Source organism: Rhinolophus sinicus, chromosome 7 (assembly GCF_057876585.1).
Source record: "Rhinolophus sinicus isolate RSI-liver-muscle chromosome 7, RSI-T2T, whole genome shotgun sequence".
Classification (NCBI taxonomy): domain Eukaryota; kingdom Metazoa; phylum Chordata; class Mammalia; order Chiroptera; family Rhinolophidae; genus Rhinolophus; species Rhinolophus sinicus.
Genome location: NC_142507.1, coordinates 54,234,393 through 54,256,535, shown reverse-complemented (window position 1 = coordinate 54,256,535; position 22,143 = coordinate 54,234,393). Strand labels below are relative to the sequence as shown.

At 51.4% G+C, this 22,143-nt stretch overlaps 1 protein-coding gene across 7 annotated transcripts in view; it reads left to right on the top strand.

Annotated features, from left to right (window-relative positions):
* Nucleotides 1-352: 352 nt before the first annotated feature.
* The window catches only part of ADAR (adenosine deaminase RNA specific), a 33,044-nt gene continuing 11,253 nt past the window's right edge, over nt 353-22,143 (top strand). Inside the window, exons 1-5 of one of the 7 annotated variants that reach the window (XM_074318957.2) lie at nt 454-567; nt 2,399-2,534; nt 17,804-19,230; nt 20,944-21,127; nt 21,664-21,812. In XM_074318957.2, the coding sequence (XP_074175058.2) occupies nt 2,505-2,534; nt 17,804-19,230; nt 20,944-21,127; nt 21,664-21,812 (1,790 nt within the window). In that variant the 5' untranslated portion in view covers nt 454-567; nt 2,399-2,504. Of the gene's footprint in view, nt 568-799; nt 1,199-2,398; nt 2,535-13,055; nt 13,235-13,578; nt 13,686-17,803; nt 19,231-20,943; nt 21,128-21,663; nt 21,813-22,143 lie in introns of those variants that run through there. The other 6 variants (XM_074318956.2, XM_074318955.2, XM_074318960.2 and 3 more) reach the window with 6 other exon arrangements.

The following is a 22,143-nucleotide window of genomic DNA, read 5'->3' as shown; positions in this document are numbered from 1 at the left end:
GGTTGGGGTGGTGGGCGGTGCGGTGGAGAGTTCAAGGGGGTGTTCATTACATCATTTAAAAAACAATTTAATCTAAAGGGCCTCCGCGGACTACCTTTATAGCGCATTATTAATAGAGTGCATTGTTGATGTGATGTACTCAAGGTCCATTTTTTGGTTGTTTTTTAAAGATGCTGCGCGCTGACTGCCTCAGGCCTGCTGGCCCAATTACGGCAGTTCTGGCCCAACCACCGGAGTTGGATCAAGGCCGTCGCAAACCTGCAGCGCCCCACGCCCCACGCCCCCCTCCCCACGGCGCCCACACGGCGCCCACCCCAGATGGGTCAGAGCCCGAGGAGGACCAGCCACAAACCCCGGCCCAACTAGGACGCAAACAAAAGAGGCAGGAATCACGTGGTGCCCCCTCCCACGCGCGGCGCGCCCATGATGTCACCAAGCCGCGACCGGGCCATTGATTCCGACCGAAGGTAGAGAGGGCTACGTGGTGGGGGCGGGCGGGCGGGGGGAGGGTCCGGCGGCCGCGGCGGCCTCCGCGGTGGGCTGCGTCCCGGAGAAGCGCAGGACCCGGTAAGAGGGACACTTGTGCCGTCCCCGCCATCACCTCCCCGGGCCCGGAGCCCGGCTCGCGCCGCCGCTGCGGGCTCGGCGCTGATGGGAGGGGTCGCGCGGGGCCGCCGGGTGGGCTCCGAGGGTGGCGGCGGGGCCCGGCGGGGCTGCGGGCAGCGGGCGGGCGCGCGGCCGGGCGGGGAGGCGGGCGCCGGGGCCCGAGTGCTGTGCGCGCGCCCGCGCCGTGTGTGTGCGCGCCCGCGTGCGCGCGCCCGTGGGCGGCCGGGGCGGCGCATGGATGCTCCGGCGCCGGTGCCAGCCCAACAGCTGGGTACCCGAGGCCCTTGTTTCCCTGTCGCCAACCCCCTCGACTCCGAGAGGGGCCGGATTGCTGGGCGCCTGGGACGCGTCCCCGTGCGCGCCTTTCTGCGCTCGGTCGACCTCGCTGCGGAGGCCCGCGCCGCATCCCTGCGATACCATCCGCCGCCCTTGGCGTGCCTGCCACCGGGGTGGCGTAGGCGGCCGCGCGGAGAGCCCACTGCGGGGTCACGGCCGCCGCACGCCGCCCGGGGCTGGCCCTGTGCGGGAGGCCTCGTTGCGTCACCTCCCCTGCCTTCATCGGCTTGGCTTCATTCTTGCGCCCCACTAGAGGGTAAGCCTGCCTCGGGTGTTCGTGCTGGTGCCACCGTTTGGGAAACTTCCCTTTCAAAAAGGGCCACCTGTCGTTGGATTTGAAAGGCAGCGTGGGGAGTCCCCGCGTGCGGTTAGCTGAGCAGCAGCGTCCCAGCGGGTAAGGGAGGAGACTCGCACACAGGCCTGCATCGTGGCTGTGGCGGGAGAGGGAGCCCGATTTGCTAGAGCAGGTCAGTGGGAACAGAGAACGCAGAAGCATCAAATAAACGGTCGTGCGAATGTGAGTGATGATGCCAGCTTCTCTCTTTACCAAAGAAGCTTGTTCCCATGGCTTCAGAGGTCCTGGAATATAGTTTTCCTTATTTCTTTATTGGACTAGCAGTTGAGTGCTTGCTGTACGGGGGGGGGGGGGGGGGGGGCAGGGAACCAAAGGAGAGGGGCGTGAACTTGGGAGTGAGGGGCGTGAACTTGGGAGTCAGGTCTGCCAGTGTACCAGCTGGGTGACATTGAGTGAGTTATTTAACCTCTCTACTCCTACTTGGTCTTATCTACAAAATGAGGATAATTATATCTACCTTGCAGGGTTGTTGTCAGAAGTTGAAGTGTCTAGCTATTATTAGCAAGGGCACAGCCCCCAGGCACTTGAACTGGCTCCCTTGCTGAAGGTTTCCCACTGGTACAGCTGCTTGAGAAGCAGGGGAACGTTTTTGCTATTTTGGATGTTTGCTATTCTGCCAGGTGTGAGAAAGCAGACCTGGGGGCGGGCGAGTAGGTGGGAGGGGGAATCTCAAAACCCATCATCTCTCTCTCTACTATAGACCTCATAACATTTTAGAACTGGAAAGAGGTTAAGGCCTCACTTTATTCTAGTAATTCCAGCTTCTCTTTATTGAGCGCTTGCTGCCTGCCTGACACCGTATCAAGCACTTTACTTACACTCATTTATTTAATCCCTCCAGCCACCCAGAGCAGTAAGCATTAGCCCCATTTTACAGGTGTAGGAGGTTGAGTCTCGGCCAAGATCCTCACACTAGCTAGTGGTAGAACTGGAATTTGAATCCAGGCCCTCAGGCTATGTAGTTTGTTATTTCTCGGTGGCTAGAGCCCTGGCCACTGGGTCGTGGGGGAAGGGAGGCAGAAGCAGAGGAGAGGGCCAGTATTTGCTGCAAGAATAACATCTGAAATTGTCCAGTGATCAACTGTCTTTTATTTTACCTAGCACTGTCCAGATGTGAAACGAGATTTGGTCTTTTCACCCAAAGAAAAAGGAAAGGCTCACGGGCACCCAGTGCTGGGATCGTGGGCACACAGTAGATATTTGGTAAATGCCCGTGGAAAGAAGAAAAAGATCTAAGGTACTGTTATTTCTACTGGAAGGAGACCCATTGCTTAATACACAAAGGCGCCCATAAGCCAAGCTATTTTTATACCATAACAGTGTAATATGAGCATCTTTGTGGGTATAAAGATTTGAAGCTGTGTGTCAGACCAAGGTTGGTACTCTCTGTGACCACCTGATTAGAGTTTTCAGAGATGTGCATAGCAGGGTCTGAGCTGGTGGGCTTTCGTAGTGATCTCTTGAGATACGGCAGTTTATGTTGCTCTAACGTCTGTGAGGCTTGGACCATACTGGGTACAGCTGCTCGAGTTAAGTTTTCTGGAAAACACTGGATGATTGTTTGGTATCACACATAGAGTTCAAAATACTAAGTTTGTTGCAAAATTAAATATTTGGGAAAGATCTGTGACTGATATGCATTAACGTGGGAACAGCAAAGTGCGTTTAAACATAATGTTCTCGATGTTTTTGATGAGCTCTTCAGTGTTGGCTCTGTTTGAAGATGATTTAGGGGGTGTGGTGAATTACTAGGAACTCACAAGACTTATATAACCCATATAAACTACGACTTATATTTCACTGTCTTGATCAAACTTAACGGGAGAAACCTTCTGACGTGACCCATCCCATTTCCCTCTGTACCCCACCACTACCACACTCAGTGAAGCTCTTTCCCCAAAAGGGGGTGTATTAATCTAGTTGCAAGTGGCAGAAACCCAGTGTAAACTCAACCAGAAATAGGGTTTTCCCCTCTTTGATCATTTGACTAGAAAGTCCAAAGATGAGCTTCAGGCACGGCTGGATCATGAGGCTGAAGTGAAATCCTGACGACTCTCTTGGCCCCGCCTTTCTCTGCTGCTGTTTGCTGGTTGGCCCCAGTCTCCCCCGCTGTCTTCTCTATACATCCTGCAAAGGCTGACTACTGGCAGCCACTAGTCTGTGACCTTACCGCTGCATTATAAACTAATCACTGTGGGCAAGCAGGTAGGGATTCCATGATGGGACAGCTCTGTGTCCCCAGCCCACTCCTGGGATGCAGGAATAAGCTGCCTCTCCGTAATCACATGGGATGGGAAGTGCAGAGGTACCAGGCAGGCAGAAACCTTACATGTGTGTGGCACGTGCGCTCATAGCCCACTTTGAGGCCCTTCCAGAGCCTTCCCTTGGGAATGTACCCACCTGGTTTGGTTTGTCCAGTCACACACTGTTACTCCATTGTGGCATCGACCGTGTGTTCTTGTCCCTTCTGTGCCTTTGCACCTGCTGTTCGGGGCACCCTCCTGCACTGTGTCATCCGGCTGACTTCCTTCTGGACCCTTGTCAGCCTTCTCCTCCCAGAAGGCTTCCTGGGCTTCCATATGCGAGTTAGGCAGTCCTCCGGGTTCCCAGAAACACCTCAGCGCAAGACTGTTGCAGGTTTGATTTCTGTTTGACGGTGGTTTACTGGTCAGCCCTCTACACTGAGCCCCCTGACAACAGAGGAGCTCTTTGCCCTGTGTGCTTCACCCCACCCCCCAGCTGGCATTATTTGCCTTCATAGCACTTGCGACCAAGTGGACATTCTGTAGTGTATTTATTGCTTCTCTTCTCACTAGGACGTCAGCTTCCTGAAAATAATGAGGAAAAGAGGTTTTGTTTCATTGACTGCTGTATCTCTAGGCCCTAGGGCAGTGCCTGGCACATAGTATGTGCTTAATAAATGTTTATTAAACGAATGAATGAAAATCTGCCCACAGGGAGAAAATGCCAGCATCCCGTGGACGAGGACTCCCCTCTGCGTGGTAGATACAGTTGTCACTGTAAATGCTAAACTGCGGGCCCATCCTGGAAAGGCAGAACCGCTCCCCTGTGCCTCTGTCTGAACCCACGGAGGCCACGGGTCGGGCCCCAAGGAGAAGCCACGTGGAAATCCCATCCCGTGAGGTGGTGCACTCCCCCCAAACCTTTCCCAACTGTGATAGGATGTACAGTAAGGCTTTTCCATAGTCTGAGTCTTTTTCCTGATTTATTTTTTAAAACATTTAACTGAGCACTTACAATGTACCAGGCACCAGAGTTTTGGGATCGAGGCTTGGGACCTTGAAAACTTTTTTTCTTTTTAAATACCAAAACTCTCAAGAAAGGCTAAATATATATATGTATTCAGGTTAGAAAATTATAATAGAAACGAGGCCCCTCTCCATCCCACCCATCTCACCCTCCAAAGGTAGAGCTAGGTGTGTGTCTCCTTCCTGACCTTTTCTTAGGGTTTTACAGTTATAGCTCTTAAATAAAATGAACTGGACTGTGTGCAGATATTGTTGGCGTTGATTGGTTTTCACACCCACCCGCCGTGTTCTTCACGTTGGTCTACACCTCGGCCTTCCTTACCTGTCTTCCAGGTGCGTCTGCTGCTCCCACCACTGCCTCCGGCGCGTGGCAGAGCTGGTGGGGGGCCCCTGGCCCGGAGCCCTGTCTGTCCTTCAGCTTTCTCCCAGGGCGGCCCAAACCTTATCCAAACGCCCCACCCCCACCTCAGAGCCACCTTCCTGGTTATCACGCTGCCGTATCTTTCGGGTACCCATGTCACACCCACCCCCCAACACAAAACCAAAAAGGGAGGTGGGCATGACCCGTTTGTTTCTTTTCTAACATGAGTAGTTCTCACACTGATACTGTAGAGACTTGGGGTGAAGGCGATTGATGAACCCCAGCCTTACCCCGAAACACCCAGGCCCCGCTTCCTCCCAGCTGCAATGTCCCTTTGTGTTGCTCAGTCCTGACTTGCTTCCCAAAAGGTCACGACCAGTTGACACTGCGATGCCTAAACATTCACTGTGTCTCTGTCTCCCCTGCCCTCTCCAGGATTGGGCATTTTAACTAAAGGAAACTCTTAGCTGGATGGAAAAACACTGGCTCATTTTAATTTGCATTTTTTGTTATGATTAAGTTTGAACTCTTTCTGCATATGCCTATTAACCATTTTTATTTCCATTTTGTAAGTTTTCAGTTAATATTTTATCTAGTCGCTTACTGTGTTCTGTTATTTTTATAATTATACAAATCCTCTAAAAATCATGAGTATGTGCTTATTATAAAACAAACAAACAAACAAACAAACAAACAAAAACCTTTATTTGCTGTGAATATTTTTCCAAGTTGTTTGCCATCTAATTTTGGCTTTATCATTACACATACAAAATTTATTTTTCATTCTTCTATAGACAATTTTTTTGTTTGTTTTTTATTTGCTTGTTAGCTTTAAAATGTTTTTCTTGATTCTGTATTCTAGTGTTTTATGGTTTGGTTTTTGACATACTACTTTAAAAAGTTACCATTCAATTTTATTTCAGATTTTAACGAGATATGTGGTGAAAATATTGTATAATGTTTTAAATAAAATCGGTTTGAATTAGTTAAAGGTCTATGTTTTGTTTTAAAGATCCTTACGTTAATGTATCATGTATTTTTCCTTTTTAAAGTAATTTATCAGACTATCAAAGCTCAATTTATCAGAATTTCACAAAACTGAGATTCAATACATGTATAATTCTCATTATTTTAACGTTCTTAGCATTTCCATAAATTGCCGCATGAAACGGTGTTTATCTGTGGCTGTTGATCTGGTCTAAAGAAGCATTCTTGTTCCCCTCACAGCTTCTGAGTGTGTAGCCAAGAAAATGAATGTGGCTCCTTACCTAACCAGTGTTTTCCTAACTCTCTTTTCTTGAGACATAATTACAAACAATAAACAGCACATACTTTATATGTGCAGAATTCAGTGACTTTTGACAGTTACATACTATACCCATTTAATCACCATCCAAATCAAGAAAAGAAAACATTTCCATCCCCCCAGAAAGTTCCCTCATGCCCCTTTGTAGTCTCCAAGGTCCCCAAGGGCCACTGCTGTCCTGATGTCTGTCCTCAGAGATTCATTTTGCCTAGTCTGAAATTTCCTATAAGTGGAATTATACAACACGTACTTTTGTCTGTGGCTTCTTTCAACCACGTTGCGTGTGTCAGTATCTTCTGAACATACATCGATGGTTCGTTCTTCAGTTGATGGACATTTGGTTTGTTTCCAGTTTGGGGCTGTTAAGAATAAAGCTCTGTGAACATTCTTTTTTTTTCCCTTCCTTTTCTTTTTATTGTGGTAAAAACACATAGCGTGAAATTTACCATCTTAGGCATTTTTAAGTGTATAGTTTACTAGTGTTACTTATAGTTACAGTGCGAAACATCTCCAGAATGTTTTCATCTTGCAAATCTGAAACTCTCTACCCTTTAAACAGCAGCACCCCTTTCTCCTTCCTGCTACCCCTGGTCCTATGAACATTCTTGTCTGAGTCTGTCTGGGGCCATTTCTACTCATTTTCCTTGGTTACCACCCAGGAGTACAGTTGCTGGGTCGTAAGGTAGCTGTGTGTTCAGCCTGAGGTGTTGCAGAATGGTCGTACCATTTTACATTCCCACCAACAGTGTACGAGAGTTCTGGTTGCTCCATATCCTGGCCAACATTAGGTATTGGGAGTTTTTCTCTTTATTTTAGCCATTCTGGGAGCTGTGAGGTGTGTCTCCTTGTGGTTTTTCACATCAGAGTTGAATCATTTCTTTACATGGCTGTTTCTATGACTAGACTGAGCTTCTTAAACGCAAGTTTCACGCAATGTGTATTTATCTTTTCTTACCACCTTTTTTCCCTTTTTGGGGGAATGATGGATGCTTTAGTATAGGAAACTTGAAAATTGTAGAAAACTATCAAAATGAATAAAATCACGGGGCCCTCTACCTGTCTGACGTTATTAATAGTTATTTAGTTTGGTGTCTTCTGTGCACTGCCATGTTGGTTTTCCCACGGGGTGCGGGGGGGGGGGGTCAGCACCAGCGTTGCTTGATGGCAGCTCAGCAGTGCCCCAGCCCTCCGTCCTGCCATCCTGAGGCGTCTCCATGCACAGCAAGGAACCTTGTCACAGAATGCGCCCGACAGACTTCTTGGTGTGTTCGTTGCCCTGAGCCGTATCACTTGTATCTCTGCCGAGAGATGAAACCTCCAAGACCAGGTTGTTAGACTCAGCCCCTTGGCCTGGGGAGGGAGCCCGGGCTTCTCCGAGGAAAGTGGACAGAATCGGGGCTCTCAGGGAGGAAGGCACCGTTCCAGGGTAGGCGCTTCGCACTCTGTGCCACGTAGGCATATAGTTTTTCAAAGCTAAAAGCTGTTCTCTGTTTACAATTTTATGTTCCTTCCACTTCCTGTGAACTGAGCATGGCCCATGGCATTCACTCTGTAAATATCACTTTCACGTGTCCTGTAATTTGTGACCACCCAAATCTACTCGGCCTGGTCTCCAGTGTGGGACCTGAAAGTTGTTTTCAGATTTTTGCTATTGTAAACGATACTTTGGCGAACATGTTTTCATCCTGGATTTCAAACCATCCACCTCAAGGTCAATTTTTATGAATTTGTTATTACATTTATTCATGATAACGACACAATAGGGTTACATTGGTAATAATGATTGTTGAGTATTAGCCGAGGTTACGAACATGCGTAAGACTTGACACACAGTGTCATTGCTTTGTGGAAAAGCTGAACCCTCAGTTGCGTCTTAACCACCAGCATAGCAGAGTGCCTGTGTCTGCCCCCTTCTCTTTCTTTCACTCAATCATTAATGCATGCTCATCTGACAGTTATCTGTTGAGTACCTTCTGTAGCCAAAGCACTGCTGGGTCATGGGGGTGGGTGCAAGACGCAAGCTGCTCAGGAAACAGCCATTATGATTAATCCAGTGATGGTGCAAATGTGACTAATTGGTGATGGGGCGTATGAAGAAAGCTTCCTAGGCTTATGGCCCTAGAACTTTCTGTGCCCGCTGCCCTCTGGCATAGGGATAGGACTGCAGGAGAAAACCGTGCCACAGCTTTTTCGTGGCTGCTACAGTGCTCTGTGGCGGTTGGGCAGGTGCCTTTTGTGAGGTCTGGTTAGGGTAGGCTTGGTGGGGGCGGGCACACTGGCCTTGGACCTTTATCCAGAGCGGTGGGTAGCCACTGAAGGGTTTAACGAACAAGGTGGCGGTGACCTAATGATAGGCGAGAACATTGTGGGAGTGGGGGCCAGAGTGGACCCCCAGAGTGTGAGATTAGATGGTGGGGGTGGCTGTGGCATCAGTCCCCAAGCAGCACTGCGTGATCTCACTTTTTAAATTGCTAATTGGATGAATGAAAACCTAAATCGTGTTACATTGTCATGTCTTTCGTTACTAGTATGATTGAATATTTCCCCACGTGCTTGACAGGTATTTGAATTTCCTTTTTTGTGAACTGCCTTTTGTTGAATGCCATGTTGGTGGGGCAGCTTGGTATTAGAGGCCAAGGGCACCCACTCTGAGTGAGTCCTGGCTCTGCCAGTCGCTGGTTCTGTTACCTTGAACAACCTCTATGACTTTGTTCTGACTCAGTTTCCTCTTCTGTAACACGAGGGCAGTCACCGTGGATCTCTTTCATAAGGTGGTCATGACGATTGAGATCAACCTCAGCGCTGGTCCATGAGAGTGCTGTACGTGTGTGCTCTTATCTAAGTGTGTGGCAGGACCTAGCTGCTCAGTCCTGCATGTGGGTTTTAACTGTGATTCCCTGTCTGTCTTCATATTTTGATTACTGTGCTTTTTAACTTTTATTATGAACATATTCAAACATTACGTCACTTTTTTGGAGCACAAAAACGTACCAGCAGTGAACGGCTGTCGGTCTTCTCCTTTCCGATGTCCTCCTTTGCTGTGAAACAGGTCAAGCCATACACACTGACTTCGCGTGTTAGTGTTTTTATTTAATCAACATATATGATTATACCTACCATCGTATGCCTGGCACCTACACGTAGTTATGAATACCGCTTTTCCGTTGTCATTTACGGGGTAACTTGATTGGGGACAGGCACTTCTGGAAACTTCTGTTTCTCCTGGGAGTACCTGAGGCATCCCTTGTATCCTGTAACTGCAAAAGCCAGGCTGGTCATTAACACACAAGTGCATATACATGAGCAGAAATGCCAGGGGGAGCCCCGCTCAGCCAGGTGGCAACTCACTCTGCTGTCTACACAAAGCCTTGCAGGTTTTCAAAGCAAGTGGAGTGATTATGGGAAGACCCTGAGAATTTTGAAAATTATGTTGATGTGGCAGTAAGTGTTACAGTGGAATAAAAGACCCAATGATAAAGAAACGAAAAGAAACAACAAAAAGAGGAGAGCAATAGATGTGTGTCTAGCAAGTCGATGGATTATGTATTTCCTAGGAATGAAGATACCCTGAGTTTGTTTATGTGCGTGTCTATCCTATTCTAAAACAATGCCCTCAGTGCTTAAAACTAACCCGGGAAGTTACGACTTTTCTGATACTATGTTACAAGTTCAGTAGCATACATTCACAGGCAGTGCAATTCTGTTGCAGTGTCACTGTGAGCAAATATTGAGGGAGTTTGCAGACATCTGCTTTACCATAGGGAGCAAGAAGATCCAAGTGGATGGAGCCCATATGTGCAGGAGTCTGCTTAGAGGAAACTGCAGACTGAAAACGCTTGTTATAAATCTGCATGCCGGCGCGCAGTGAGGTTAAACAGAAGATCCACAGCAAGCCAGACGGACCGTTATTTATAGTGAAAACGCAACAATAGCAGCGATTGGAAACTAAAACCAGCTCAGTAGCCAGAAGATAAGGCAGCCTCCCCATAACCTGGGAGGTCCAGGCCCCTGAAGGCACGTTCTGAACGGAGCCCGGTGGTGTGAAAGCCAGACTTCCGAGAATACCCACGAGGGAGGGGCTTTTTCATATGTACCCTCTTTTAGATGACAGTTCGTAATCTCTTAGGCGGTTGTTAGTATGTAGCCCTTAGTGGTATGTACATAGGAGGGCTTGCATTTGGGGTTACTTCCCGGGGGCAGCGGGCACTTGAGCACTTGCCTTAGAAGAGGAGCTTGGGGTCAGGGTGCCTCTCTGCACGGGAAAACACGGGAAGGTAGGCACAAGTGAATTGACAAGGAGGGGACTAGGAGTCATTTTGACTGTGTTTGCTTGTCTATCTATATTTTCTATAATCAACCTGGTACTTCTGGTTAATTTTTTAAAGAGCATCCAACTGGTTGAGTCCCTGCCATCAAACAGCACAAAGATTTACGTCACCACCTCACAGGCCCATGGGCGCCGAAACAATTGCTGGGGGGAGGAGATGAAAGGTTTATGAATAAGACTGTGGTTACTTGAGCTGCTCAGGTTAAATCACGGAGCTGTTCTTTCTTCAAGGCACCAACTGACCCTCAGCTTAGCAAACAGATTTGTCCGTTCTGCCTCCCGTGGTAGACTAAAGGGATGCAGGCGGCAGCGGTGCACTTTCCTCTGCACGACAGTTGTGATCATGGCTTTTCTGGAACATTCTTGTACAAGGGTTAAAGGCTGTGGGATTGTTGAGCCTGAAGGCAAGAACGCAGAGGTAAGATCCAACTCACTGACTTCAGTGGAAAATAGAATGTGGGAAAACAGGCTGGAATTGTTCTAGGGAGTTGGTTCTTCTTTTTTACCATTTAAAGTTGTGGTATGTGGCATACACATACTATCCTTTATACAGTGCAGACTATAGTTTAGTTGTACCTGCTTTAGGGCTTTATGTAAATGGAACCTTATAGTATGCTTATGGCTTCTTTCACTCGACAGACAGCATGTTTCGATAGTTACCCACCTTGTGGCTTGCCTGTGGCCCTAGTTCTTTTTTTTTTTTTGTCTCAATATAATATTCCATCGTAGCTGTATGTCATCATTTATACATTTCACTTTTGGTGGATATTTGTTTCCAGTTTGGGCGCTATTTTGAATAATGAGCAGTGAAGTTCCTGCACACGCTCCAGGTCTCGGAGTGGAGTCGCTGAATTGTAGGGCGTGACTATTCATGCCTTTCCGGAGTGACAGTGAGCTGGTCCCCTGTGGTGACCAGGGGCTGCTCGCATCCTTGCCCCCAGCTGGCCCGATCACATGTTTAATGTGGCCTGTCCGGTGGGTGGGCGGGAACTCTGTGCGTGTCCCCCTGGGGGTGAGACTGAGCACGCTCCACGTGCTTACTGATATTTGAATTTCTTGTGTCAAGTTCCTGGACCACTGTTTGGCCCATTGTTTTTCCGACCAAGCAGTCTATTATTCACTCAACAAACCAACCTACTGAAGGTCACCACTGCGGGGGGCGGTGGGGGGGCGGTATATAACACATGTTCGCTGCCCAGAGAAGAAAAGACTTTTCAGCTCTAAAGGCAGATGTGTAAACAAGAAACTCAGAAGATTGTGATGAACGTTGACGCAACGGCTCCCCCACCAGCCTGTTAGCTGAGGACGGGACTCGCATTCCCATCGTGTCCTCAGTATGTAAACGAATCTGGCACATATTAGGTGCTCAGCGGTTGTGATCAATGAGTGAATGAGGCATTTTCAGAGGATGGTAACAGTGCCCTAGCAGGGTCGGCGCAGAGGGACGGAGAGGCACAGAATGAGGAAGCACACATTGCAGCCACCCTATTCAAAGCAGATCCTGAAAGACTGTTTGGCCAGAAGCAGTGGAGGAAGTTCGTTCTAGCGGAGGAACAGACCGCCCAGACAGAGGGAGAGAGGACGCAGCCTACACTAAGTGAAATCCAGGGTGACTGACAGTGAATGCAACGGGAGGACAGTGGAGAAAGGCATCCGCTGTAGAGGGGCTGCCTTGTAAATCTCAAAAGCAGTGGGGCTGAAACTGCAATGAAACAAAATAATTTCTCACAGGGGAGAGGGCTGTTGAGTGCTAGGGTCTGCAGAATCTTTTCCTCCACACCTTGAATAAGAGTTGACACATACGCCTGATCACGAAACCAACTAAATGTGTTCCCTCTAGATAACAGAAGTGATCTTTTGGAAAGTTGTGTAAGGAGCGTGTGTCAAAGAATGGTGAAAGGTGTGTTTTGTGCAGTCAGACCTGGAAAGCTTCCGTGACCACCTGTCGTCTGGGAGTCACGCCCACCTGTAGAGCTGGTGTGAAGAGGAAGGGGAGACGGCTGCAAGGGCTTCGCCCCTGCTCGGAGGGGTGATGGTGACAGGGATGGCTTTATGTAGATCCTGAATTATTCGGTTGCTGTTATTGTCTCGCATTTTACTGGCTGTTATCAAGGCATGTGAGTAAATAGAGCACAGTCGGGATGGCAGTCATTTGTAGAGATCTGGCCCCCGCCCCCACCCGCTTCGCACATCAGACATGGGGACACTGGTGTGGACCAGGGCGACACAGGACAGCGCCTGGGCCCTTTCTGAAGTGCTAGGTCTCCCAGTGCGTCTTCGTTTCCCTCTGTTTTATCCCATGTCTCTGAGGGGCTGGCCAGGGGCAGGGGGAGCTCCGTATTTATGGGCCTTTTCCTGAAGGAAGAGTAGGGACCCTGCCCCTCTCAGGCTTGGAAGGATTAGATCTGGAAGCCCTGACTCCAGTGGCCGGTGCCGCTCGGCCCAAGCCCCTCCTCTCGGCCAAACTTCGCAAAGGGGCGGTGCTTCCGGAGAAACGAAAGTGAAATTGAGCCGCAGCCGTTTGCCCGGGCGCGGGTTGTTTCCTGTCCCGACTCCACTGACCAAAGCCTGGCCCCTGGAGACCAAGGACCACGCAGGGCAGGGCGGGGCGTGTCGCACCGGGAGAGGGTCGTACTGCCCGACATGCCTCCGGGGCGCAATGGACCCGAGACAGGTAACCCCCTCGGCCACCGGGCCGCTTCCTGCGCGCTCGCGTTCAGCCCTGAGCTGTGTGCGCTGCGAGTGTGCGTGTGTTCTTGCCAAGCAGAATCACTGTTCCGGGAATTGGTGCTGCTAACAACTACTTCTGCGGTGTCGAGCGATGCGGGGTCGGGGGCTGGGGGCGGGGGGGGGGGGGGGGGGGACGTGCGCCCCCAACAGGAGCGAGGCGCGAGCCCAGGTCTCGCAAGGCCCCCTCCCTTTCGTGGGGACCCCCGATGCGCGCCCCCCTTTGTCCCCACTTGGACAAAACGCTTTGCTTTTACACTCACCTCTCGACACTCTTTCCACTTCCGGAAGGCTTTGGAGGAAATGAAAAACAGCCCTTCTGAACCTGTAGGAGAATCTTTATAGCCGCTTGATTTGTCATGGCGAAAAACTGGGACAACCCAAATGTCCTTCAGCAGGTGAGGGGATAAACAGAAGGGGGTGCATCCGTGTAATGGACTATTGCTTGGCCGAAAAAGAAAAAGAAAAAGAAGGAAGGCCAATACAGGCTACAGCATAGGTGGCTCTCATAAGCATTAGGCCACGCAAAAGGCTACGTGCTGTGTGAGTCCCTTTATCCGACCTTCTGAACCAAAACAAAACGAAAGGGACAGAAAACAGAGCACCTGTTGTCAGCGGGTGGTGTGGGTGAAGCAGTGACTGCAACGTGCGTGATAAAACGTTTCGGGGAAATGGAAATGCCCCCGTGTGGCTTGCTATCTGGTAGTTAGGAGGCCACCTGTGCTGTGACTCTGTGTTGTCGCAACTTACAGAATTGTCCACTAAAAGGATACGTTGTACTGTCTGTAAGTTTCCTTCCATTTTTAAGAAAGGTTTTTATAAAATATATACACGTGTGTATGTGGCTGTGTTTTACACACACACACACACACACACCCCTATCCTTTAAAAGGATGAGGGCACCTGACTTGAAGGAAAAGCATTTTTCCACGCGTACCAATATGTTACCCTCTGGAACCCGAATGGTAAAGGTGGGGGGCTCATCTCTTGATCCTAAATAGCTGAGATTGGAGTGAAATTTGGCAGGGCAGTGAATGTCAAATGGCTTTTTCTGTAGTTTGCATAGTAAATAGACATGAAGTGAGTGAGGGGACATGGGGACGGGTTTCGGGGAGACCTCCACGGGCTGGTCTCCCACTTTCTTCCTGTCGCTCCCATTCAGCGGCACTCCAGAGGGCCCTTTTCAGGTGGGGGTTTGACTTGGCTTTTAGGGAACTCAAAGGGGAGGATATAAAGAATAAATTAATAACCCGTCTGATCTTTCCCTACAGTAACGATTGTTGATAAATGTATGCGTCCTTTTCTTTCCTTTCTCCATCCTAGCGGTGTTCCTACTCCCGTACGGAGTCATGGATTTTTTTCTTTTGTTTACAAAAAGGGGATTGTAGCATAATGTCGCTCTATAGCTTGCTCTCCTTCTTGTTTAATTTAACGTTATGTCGCTTCTAAATTTTCTCCAGGTGAAGACAAATAGATTGCATCACTTTTGTTTTCTTAAAGTACTCTCTCATAGCATGCGTGTGTCGTGATTTAGTAGACTCTTCTTATGTCAGTGGACATTCAAATATTTTTGCAGGTTTAAGCCAAGCAGTAGTTCAAATCTAGAAAGCATTTAGCTAGGCACTGACTTGAGCCACTTTGGAAGAAAGTTCTTTTACCATGGCCACTCAGAAAGCTAATCAGAACAGCCCTGAAGAGCCTGGGTGAGCAGGGCTCTCACTGCACACACGCCTCAGCCCTCCGTGCAGTGTGGTGGGGGAGGGGTGTGCAGCAAGAGCGAGGAGAAGAGAGCGGGGACCACGCGTCTGGGGGTGTCTTGGTCACGCGGTCATTCATTCACCAAATGTTGGTTCCGGATCAACTCTGCCAGGTGCTGGCTTAGATAACTGAAGCATAGTCCTTCGTCCCCTGGGGGACTAACCGTGGAGTTGACTGCAGCCCCTCCTGGGCGTGGAGTTGAGTATAATTTCTAGGGCTCCTCATATTGTTAATCGCCCTTCAGATGTACTCATCTGCGTGCGCCACTAAAACTCAGTAGCTGTGATAAAAGGTGAAGTAGGCGGTATAAGCAGTGCTGAGTAGGAGATCACAGGGAGGAGACGGCAGCTGCACGGGAGGCGATGGAAGGGGAGGAGGTCTCCTGGAGAAGGTGACATATCAGGAGATTTGTAAGGAGAAGGGCAGATGTGTGGCAGTCACAGGAGACGCGGGCCCCCTGGACTGGCATTTGGAGAGAGGGGAAGATGAGAGCTTGTGATAGCCCGGGCAAGAGGCAGTGAGGGGAGGAGCTGGAAACAACCCGTGTAAGGGCAGAGACAGGGGTGCTGGCAAGACAGGCTGTGGGAGATGTGGGAGGAAGGCAGGCAGGTGACACAGGTGACTCCTACTCTGGCCTAATAGCTAAATGGGAATGGTGCCGTCAGCAGTGACAGGAACAGCAGAAGGGGCTGGGTTGAGGGGAAGGATTAATTGGTTGGGATATGTGGCGTTTGAGGCAGTGGCAGGATCTCTGAGGGGACAGATTGTCTAGGCATTCGGAAATTCAAGTCTTAAGCTTGAGCACCGGGTGGTGGCTGGAGATAATGGACTTGAACACTGTTTCTTAAGAGGCCCAGTTTAGGTGGAGGAAGTCAGCCTGGGGAAGGAGGAAGAGGCCCTGAAGCTCGCCTTGGGGGTGCTGACCTTGGGGTGGAAGAAAGGGACAGGGACAGACAAGGAAAAAGAGATGAGAGGAGACCTTGGAGCAGTGTCACCAAACTGGGAGGAGAATTTCTAAAGAGCTCAGTCCACAGTGAGCCAGCCAGTGCGTGCTTGCTGACCTGAACTGGCTACCGAGGGTCAGTGGCAGCCTCGTGAAGTTCAAGGGGAGGAATTTACAGGGTCCCGTTAGCGAGGGTCAGTGTCCTCCAGCACCGAGTGGAAGCTTTGGAACAGAAAGGGGCAGTGGGCCCTGGGGGGAGAAGGGAACTGGCCGTGAGCTCCAGGCTGAATGAGGAGGGCTGTGAGGCCGGAATGGGGACGGATGGGACTGGCAGCCACAGTGGGGTCCTGTGAGGAAGGAGAGGAAATTGTAGAAACCCAGGGACGCTGCCTTCAGTGGAGAGCAGGAGCCTGCAGTGTCACCGCCCTCCTGCTCTGTGAAGGAGCTTTTACACACTGCACGCGGCTGCCGTGTGTGGGGGACCCATGTGGTCCTTTCCGGGAGAAGTTTACTGACCCCTAGAAGGGAGCTTCAGGTTAGTGGAGGCCCCGACTAGAGTAACAGTGAGACTGCGCGAGAAGCTGGACAAGGCACTGGTGGCCGAAAGGTGGGCGTGGTGGCGGTCACTGAGGGAGTCTGCAGCCGGGCAGGATGCCTGAGTGAGCAGGGTTAGCAAGAGCCCTGAAATCCCCTAATTGCAATAGGCGGTGTGGGAGGGCGGAAGGCTGAAAAAAGGGCACAGCTATGCTGTGTGCAGAAGACTCAGATGGAGGGGACCAGCGTGAGGAAACGTTCCCATCTGTTGCCCACCCCCCACAGATCTGCAAGCCCCAGGGAAGGTCGCAGTCTCTGAGAGCCCCCACCCGGAGTCCCAGAAGCACCGCCCGCGTCCACCCCATGGGGTGAGAATGAGCAGCGGTGGGTGCGTGTGGGAGACGGGTCAGGCTGTGTTCTGATAGGTGTACGGCAGTGTGTGAGGAGGTGGGGTAGCTGTGCCCTATAGACCCGGCTGCTGAAGGACACACGTGTCCGTGGCGTGCCGTGGGAGGGAGCTGACGGGGTGTGGGCGGATGGGGCTGTGTGTCCAGGAGCAGACACTGCCAACTCCAGTCATCCTGGCAGAGGTGCCCAGTTTCCCTCCCGGGCCTGGGCACCACACTGAAGCGTGAGAATGATGTGCCTGTTTTCTGAGGGATCTTCCAGCGCCCCTGAAGCCAGATTCTGCCTCCCCACCCCCCTCAATGGCAGTGAAGCTGTGTGCTCCTGCCGCCCTTCCCCGCGCCGGCTGGGTTTCCACTTACATATCTCTTTTTGTTCCAATCATCCAAACGATAGATTTTAGAGACAAGGGGGCTGTGCGTTCTCTGGCCCCCTGGCTCTCTTGACGTTTTAGGTTATTGTTCTGGTTTTCTTTTAAAAAAAAACAAAACATTTATATGCTTGTTTGGTGCTTTTAAAAGGGTAGTTGTTTTGATGAGTGGGAAGATTCATTCTTAGCTCCCTAAAATTCTGCTGGAGGGAAAAGAATGCGTTAGGTTGCTGGAGAGGCCACGCTGGGGTGTCAGAACCCCTGCATACTCCTGAGAGCTGTGTGTGTTTAACCTCCTGCTTCCCTCTCTTCCTTTGGTGGGTCCCCGGGCGGTGCTTACGACGTGGGCAAGGCATCCCACCCCCCAGCTGGGTCACCAGCCCTCGTCTCACTCGCCTTCCCAGACATTAGAATCGGTGCAGGCCCCCTCCCCTGGCAGGGGCCCCTGCAGGGCCAGGCTCACCCTTGCGGTCCTAGTTCACTTTCTTTTCCATCTTGTTCTGCAGGGGTGTTCCCTCGGCAGACGCCACCTCCATCCACATCCAGGCTATGAGCACAAGTTCAGACACCAGCAGTCAGAGCCGGGATCTTATCCTAATAGTTTCCAGCTCCAGCAAATAGAGTTTCTCAAGGGGCGGCTCCCAAAGATACCCCTACCTGGAAAACAGACATCTCCACTGCCACCCATCTTCCCTGGACTCTGGGCAAGTTTTCCAGGACCACCTGCCAGAGGCAGGCAACAGGAGACCTGGTGTGTCCCCAGGGGCGTGCCTCTGAGAAGTCAGGCGCTCCAGAGAGGGTTCCAGCCTCCTCCCCCACGTGGCAGGACTGTGCCATGGAGAGGTGTTGACAAGCTGTCCGTACATTTCCAGGAACTAAGTATCAGCCAGGATCAGGAACAGAGGGTCTTAGAGCTCTTGCAGGAGCTTGGCGAAGGGAAGGCCACCACAGCCCATGACCTGGCCAGGAAGCTCCAAGTCCCAAAGAGGGAAGTCAATCGTGTCTTATACTCTCTAGCAAGGAAGTACAGGATACACCGGGACGCAGGGACACCCCCACTGTGGAGTCTCTTGGTGTCGGTTCAGACTTGGAACCAGCACGGCCAAAGAGCAAGAGCAGACGGTCCGGGCCCGGGGGCGCCACCCTCAGACCCCCGTGTCGAAGCGGAAAGCAGCAACCCCACATCCGGCTTGGAAGACCCTCCTGAGCCTTTTGACATGGCTGAGCTGAGGGAGAAAATCTGCGAGCACCTCTTTCACGTGTTGAGCTCCTCCGCCCTGAATTTAGCTAAAAACATTGGCCTCACGAGGGCCCGGGACGTCAATGCTGTGCTGATTGACTTGGAAAGGCAGGGGGACGTCTACAGACAAGGGACAACCCCTCCCATGTGGCATTTGACCGACAAGAAGCGAGAGCGGCTCCAGATCAAAAGAAACACGAACAGTGTTCCCGAAACCAGCCCAGCTGCTACCCCCGAGACCAACAGCAACCCCGAGCTCCCCACCGGTAGCTCCCCCATGCCGGATGCCTCCGACGGCGTGGAGACGCCAGTAAAAGTGGAGAATGGGCAGGAGCCGGTCATAAAGACAGAGAGTGGGCAAGAGCTCACACCAGAGCCAGTAAAACTGAAACCACCTGCTCAGGACAATGGCCCCTCAAAAACAGGGTATGTTGACTTTGAAAATGGCCAGTGGGCCACAGATGACATCCCCGATGACTTGAACAGTATCCGCGCGGCCCCAGGTGAGTTCCGGGCCATCATGGAGATGCCCTCCTTCTACAGCCATGGCTTGCCGCGGTGCTCGCCCTACAAGAAGCTGGCAGAGTGCCAGCTGAAGAACCCCATCAGCGGTCTGTTAGAATACGCCCAGTTCGCTAGTCAGACCTGTGAGTTCAACCTCATAGAGCAGAGCGGACCACCCCACGAACCTCGGTAAGCGACCCCAGGAACTGCTCGGGTTGGGGTCAGGCGCTGCTGCTCTGACGCAGCGTCCGCTGGCTCCTGAGCAGTGCCGTGTGATGGCACCCCGTCCTCTTCCTCTTTCTCTGCCCTTTGGCTAGATCACCCTTGCTGTCACTTCCTGCAGCTCTTGAGCAGGGAACGTAGGCCTCGGACCAGCCAGAACCTTGGCTGAGCAAGAGGGAGGTGGCCCCTGGTGGCTAAAGTGAAGCTTCTTGGGGGATGATTAGCTTTCTTCCTACGTCCATGTCATGCCTGCCTCCTGAGGCCAGAGGTGATGAAGACGTGACTCCCTTCCCCCCCTTTCCCTACACTGAGTTCCCCAGAGAGGCACAGGACAGGCAGGTGGGGCTCCCCTGCCCCCCGCCCCCCACCTCACCCCTGCCTGTAGGGAAGGGATGGTGTAGAGAGTGCATGGCTGGCTGGCTGCCTGTCGAAGGTGGCAGTTCTGAGGTACACACTCTGTGAAATCAGAAATGGCCTCACTCAGACAGCTGGCCAGACTCCTGGAGGCCAGTGGACAGATGGAGGAAGATGGGGGTGCGGGAGGGGGCAGAGGAGCTGCAGGAGGACCCGGGGGATAGCTGAACCCCTGACACTGAGTGGCTGCACGCCCCAGCTAGAGAGCACGCCCGTGAGGACGGGAGAGGACCCCACTGACCTATCTGCTAACCCAGGCGGCTTCAGAGGGCAGGGATTCCCAGCTCGCCCCTTGTTCCTTCTGTGACCGTCTTAAGGACACGGGGATGGCATCGCAGGAGAGTTGTTCCGTCAAGGGGGTGTGTCTGTCCAGAAGGGGGCGTGGCCTGGACTGGTTTGTTTCTGTTTGGGGTGGACGCTGAAGGGCTGCGGTTCCCTCCTTTCACTTCCTCCCCGGGATTGGGGAGAAGCAGTGGGGTTTGGGATGGACCTTTCTTTGGACTCCAGCCGTAAGAAACATTGATGCCCTGTTCAAATACTTCCGAAGACCCAGGAAATAAGAAATTGACCTACTTTTCTAAATGAAATCCCAGATTGAGCAAAGAGCTGAACCAATTTGGAAGTTCGAGCAAAGGAAGTCTAAGCTCGGTCCAGAGGCCCAGAGCAAACGCTTTTTGGTTTTCCACATAACGAGGGGGAACTTCTTTCATCTCAGGCTTCAGGCAAATAGAGTTCTAGAAGGACTCAAAGCAAACCAGACGACTGGTGTGTCTCTGTGGGTAGGTTGGGGACAGAAACAGGACCCGAGAATTGGCAGGTGCCTGATACCTGCAGGTGTCCACGGAGTGGGAGACTGCTCTGTGAGAAGCCTTTGCGTTGGGTCCTGCCCTCGGGCAGCCCGTCTGCCACAGCTGCTCTAGAATGAAGGCTTCCTGCTTGCCAACAAGATGGAAATGGAGGTTTTAGCTCATCTGTCTCGATTCATTGCCGAGGGATAGAGGGTTTCCCCTGAGCTGCATGCGTGTCACATGTGGCCATGTTTGCTGTCATGAGCGGTGGGGGAGAGAGTCACTGGCTGCTGTGTTTCCAAAAAGTAGAGACAGGCTGAGCCTCCAAAGGGACTGGAGTCCCTTGGCCTGCCCTCCATGTCCTCCACACGTCCGACAGCCCCTTAGCGTAGCAGGCATTCCAGGGTGAAGATCTCTTTGGAGAGGGCAGAAGGGAGGCTTAGACTAGTGTTCACACATCTAATCACTTTCCATCAAGATTTAAATTCCAAGTTGTCATCAGTGGCCGAGAGTTTCCCCCAGCGGAAGCTGGCAGCAAGAAAGTGGCCAAGCAGGACGCAGCTATGAAAGCCATGACAATTCTGCTCGAGGAGGCGAAGGCGAAGGACAGTGGCAGAGCAGAAGAGCCGTACTACTGCTCCACAGAGAAGGGATCGGACAAGGTAGGCGTCCCGCCCTCGGGGACCGTGTGCCTTACTTCGCTTTTCGGTGAAGGATCAGGATTTTAACAATGTTGAAAAGCAATGTGGAAGCAATTCGACATTGAAGCAGTGTCGGCCTAACAACTGATTCTGTATCTCAGAGTCACCTGCCTCCTCCTTCCTCCACCCCCCAGCCCACCCTGCCCCCTCACCCAGCTCCCGTTCTTGCCACACCCCCCCCACCACCACCACCACCGACTAGGGCTACAGCATTTCAGAGTTGAAAGAGGTGTTAAAGAGAACCAAGTCCAGTCTCCTCTCTTGGCAGATAAGAGACCCAGAACATTTAAATAACTCACCCTTTCCTGCCATGCTTAGAAAGTCCCCACAGCCCTCCATCTTCGAGAAGCCAGCCTCTAACACGTAGTTGACCCTCCCCCCCCAAAAAAAAAAAGAAAAAATCCTCCCATCCCATTCCCTCTGCTGTGATGGACTAGCCAGTGTTTTCTTAGTTGTTTGTTTGTGTTTTTTTCCCCCTTGTCTCTCCTTTTCTCCAGACCGCAGAGTCCCAGCTTACCATCCCTTCAGCAACTTCCTTCTTCTCTGGGAAGAACCCCGTCACTACATTGCTTGAGTGTGTGCAGAAGTTGGGGAGCTCCTGTGAATTCCGCCTCCTATCCAGAGAAGGCCCTGCCCATGACCCCAAGTACATGTCTTGTACCATGTATCTGTGCTGAGGTTTCCTCAAAACAGAGAGCGATACATTTCCTCCTTGCCTCCTCAGAGATGGCAGATTATTTCATAGAGCAATCACTCCTGTTTCCACTATGGAAGATCGGGGGGCCTGGTGGGCGTGGTTGCTGCTTGCGGAGCAGAGATTCTGGGACTAGGAATTCAAAAGGCGAAGCAGGGTCCCAGCGCTAGGGAGATACATGGCTAGAGGTTACTGGGGGTGGGACAAAGCGGTTCAAGACCTGGGTGGACCCGAGAAGCTCTGCTCTGAGGCTCTGCAGACGTCCATGTCCAAGAGAAGGGTT